Source organism: Gigantopelta aegis, chromosome 14, assembly GCF_016097555.1.
Source record: "Gigantopelta aegis isolate Gae_Host chromosome 14, Gae_host_genome, whole genome shotgun sequence".
NCBI classification, from domain to species: Eukaryota; Metazoa; Mollusca; class Gastropoda; order Neomphalida; family Peltospiridae; genus Gigantopelta; species Gigantopelta aegis.
The window spans coordinates 9312884-9316361 of record NC_054712.1 but is presented as its reverse complement, the minus strand read 5'-3'; the positions used below and the strand labels follow the sequence as shown (position 1 = coordinate 9316361).

The window sequence follows — 3478 nt, the reverse complement described above, 5'->3', positions numbered from 1 at the left end:
TAGTCGCAGGTTATGTGGGTTGCGAACCCAGTACTTTTCGACTTTATGAGCTGCTGTCAGTCTTTACACATGTAAGAGAACTTGGGTTTTTAGAATTCATCATTAATATATTTATATAATCGCGTATAAATAACAAGTCTGTTACATGACAGATGTTGACGGTGATGTGACAAGTCGTCGCCTACACATCTAAACAGCGTCTATAGTCATCGCTGGCGACGCGTTCTTCTCTTACACAACATGCTGCACCAACACCGGGCTTGGGAATCAATCACTAGTAATTTAGTGTTAATCCCAGTGGTCCGCACAAAAAGACTCAAACAAGTTCATTGGTTGAGAGACAGATCGTAAGTCACTCACTTATGTGTAAATGCATCATTTTGTATCTTGTTTAGTGCTGAAAATTTCTAGAAGGAAGTCTAAAGTACCTTTACGCAAACATTTACCGGATATTAATTTTAAATATATGGGGTTTTTTTGTTTGGTTTTTGGGTTTTTTTAGGGATTAGTTCCACGTGAAAGCTAACTTGGTAACACAGTTTAAATAGATTGTTTGTGTAGATATCGCTATAATCTAAATTACAAAAATGCGAAATGCAGCTGTCCACTTTCTTTCCCCGCCAGCTGAATTTAAAGGCTACCGCGTCGTGAACGTGCGACGTGTACGCTTTCACACCGACGACGTCGTCAAACCTCAGAGGTTGGAAGATCGAAGTCGCCGACGTCACAGCATGCCGCACGTGAAGACGATCAACCTCGACGACAAGGTCGGACCTTTCATATACAAAGGTGGGTGCAGACCAGGGGTGTAGGCTGGTGGGGGATAGGACGACCCCCCCCCCCCCCCCCCCGCTGAAGCAAATGGTCCGCTTTCAGTACTAAAACATACAGGTTTATAAATATGGAGTTTCGGGTGGTGCAAAAACAAAATAGAAAAAAGTCCACTTGGTTCATATTCGACCCCCCCCCCCCCCATCCCCACCCCCAGGTTCAGATCACGCTATGCCCCTGCAGATTAAACTCGGCAAGACTTCCGAACGTTCCACCATTCGGAAGGACTTTCCTTTGGCACTGTCACTAACCCTAACCTTAACCATAACTCTATGATAAGTATTTATAATGTTCTTTATTATAGCCTACGCTACGGGACAGTGCTAAAGGAAAGTCCTACCAAAAAACCCATTATAAATACTTATAACAAATAGAGTTAGGGTATGGGTTAGTGACTGTGCCAAAGGAAAGTCCTTCCACTAATAGTATATATGAGTTAGGGTTAGGGTTAGTGACTGTGCCAAAGGAAAGTCCTTCCACTAATAGTATATATGCTGGAACGCTTGGAATTTTTCCCTAAACTCGATGATCAATTAGTTTATTTCATTTTCATTTTAACTTATTTTCGTGCTTATAATCCAATTAAGGTTCAATCACGCTGTCCAGGACAGTGGGTTAGTTGTTAATGGTTAGTGAGAAAGAAGAGGGTTAGTGGTCTTACACCTACCCATTGAATTGTTAAATCTTGCTCTGGGTGGGTGCTGGTACCAGGCTGCGAACCCAGTACCTATCAGCCGAATTAAGTCCGATGGCTTTACCACGACACCACCGAGACCGGTGATCAGTTATCAAAGTCGCTGAATCTAGTTTTTAGGTTGTTTAAAAAAAAAAAATAATAAGAGCCGTTTTTCAGATACACGCTTTTTGACGCGGTCCGGGCGAGGTACGCGAAAAACTGAATGCAACAGAAAATAATTTTAAAGTTTGTTTACCATTAGAGCACATTAATTTATTAATCATCAGCTATTGGATGTCAAACATTTGGTCATTACCGACTAAACCCACTACATATTTCCATTAGTAGCAAGGCCCACCGACGGGGAACTAGAGCACATTAATTTATTAAAATATATACCCTTGGAAGATCGCTGCTTTAAATATTAAAAAATACCCAAGATTACTGTTTTTAATATTAAAAAATACCCACGATTGCTGCTTTAAATATTAAAACATATACCCAAGATAGCTGCTTTTAATATTAAAAATACCTAAGATTGCTGCTTTAAATTTGAAAAAATACCGAAGATCGCTGCTGTAAATACCGTATTAAAATACCCAAGATTACTGCTTTAATGGGTTTTTTAAATACCCAAGATTGCTGCTTTAAATATTAAAAAAATACCCAAGATTGCTGCTTTAAATATTAAAAAATATATCTAAGATCGCTGTCTTAAATATTTTAAAATTGCAGAAGATAGATGCTTTAAATATATATAGTTTTTAAATACCAAATATCGCTGCTTTAAGATATATATAACATATATAACACACCTGTCAACAGGTATATTGATTGAACTTTTACAGAAATCACTGAATAATGAAAGAGCTGCACGTGGAATTGTTTCCCATTCGTTTTATCACTAGTTCCTATGGCAACGGTTTGTCGTGTCGTATGTCATCGATTATTGGGCAACTGCTAGTTAACGTGCTCTGAACTTGGACATGGACAGGTGTGAGTATTACAGAAAGGTGTGTACTCGTTAGCAGACAGTGAGCGAGCAATTGGTTTGCGTAACGAGTCATTCATCGCTTAATTAATCAAATAGATTTCAATGTATTTCCACATAGATTTTATTTTCAGTTATAATACTTGTATAGAGAATAATACATGAGTGGCCGTTAGATACCATTTGTCTTACGAGTTGTTTTAAAATGCGAGTTGGATACGTTTTTAAACAACGAGTTGTAAGATAAATAGTATCTAAAGAACACGAATGTATTATTCTATTTCTTACATATCCTCAACAGCCAGGTTTTAAGCAAATGTTAACATATTTATCGACTAAAAGTTATTTACAGCCCTTAAACTTGTAGCTACCTTACGCGTCTCAGATAAATGATTGTCAGGTTAAATATACGTCACAGTGTAATCAATTTCGATCGTGCCATTTTTTATTGTATGTATGGCATTGGTGACCAGGGGCCTCATTGACTAAACTTTCGCAACTTTGCGATATCGCAATGCAATGCAAAAATACTTGCAAAGAGGATGCTTTGTGATTAGGCCCCTGGTCATCACCTAGGAACAGCCAGTCGTATGTCTTGAAATTGTTAACACACGTACATGTGTAAACAACCCATGTGTTACCAAAAATAACGAATGATGTTCTCGCCAACTGAGCTCGATCCCGTCCCTAACCCTAAAGATGAGATTTTTGGTTGCAATCATTCAATTCTTTCCCGTTAGTGTTAAATCTTGGAAATTAATGAAGGTATTTTTAGAATGTTTAGAAAGATTATAGTAAGTGAACTGCTGTTTAAAATTTGAATAAGTACATGGAATGCAGTGTCCGATTTAAAAAGATTTCAAACCCATAACCACCTTATAGGGGCACTTATGATCTGGGTTTTTTTTATTACGTACCCTCAAATTATTTTCTGGCAGAATGGACACACACACGCACACGCACACGCACACACACACACA

The 3478-nt window shown here is 38.2% G+C and overlaps 1 protein-coding gene across 1 annotated transcript in view; it reads left to right on the top strand.

Annotated features, from left to right (window-relative positions):
* The first annotated feature begins 248 nt into the window (after nt 1–248).
* LOC121388506 (carbonic anhydrase-related protein-like) overlaps nt 249–3478 on the top strand; it is a 28037-nt gene continuing 24807 nt past the window's right edge. Inside the window, exons 1-2 of the mRNA XM_041519863.1 lie at nt 249–347; nt 625–789. Coding sequence (XP_041375797.1) covers nt 732–789 — 58 coding nt within the window. The 5' untranslated portion in view covers nt 249–347; nt 625–731. The remainder of the gene's footprint in view (nt 348–624; nt 790–3478) is intronic.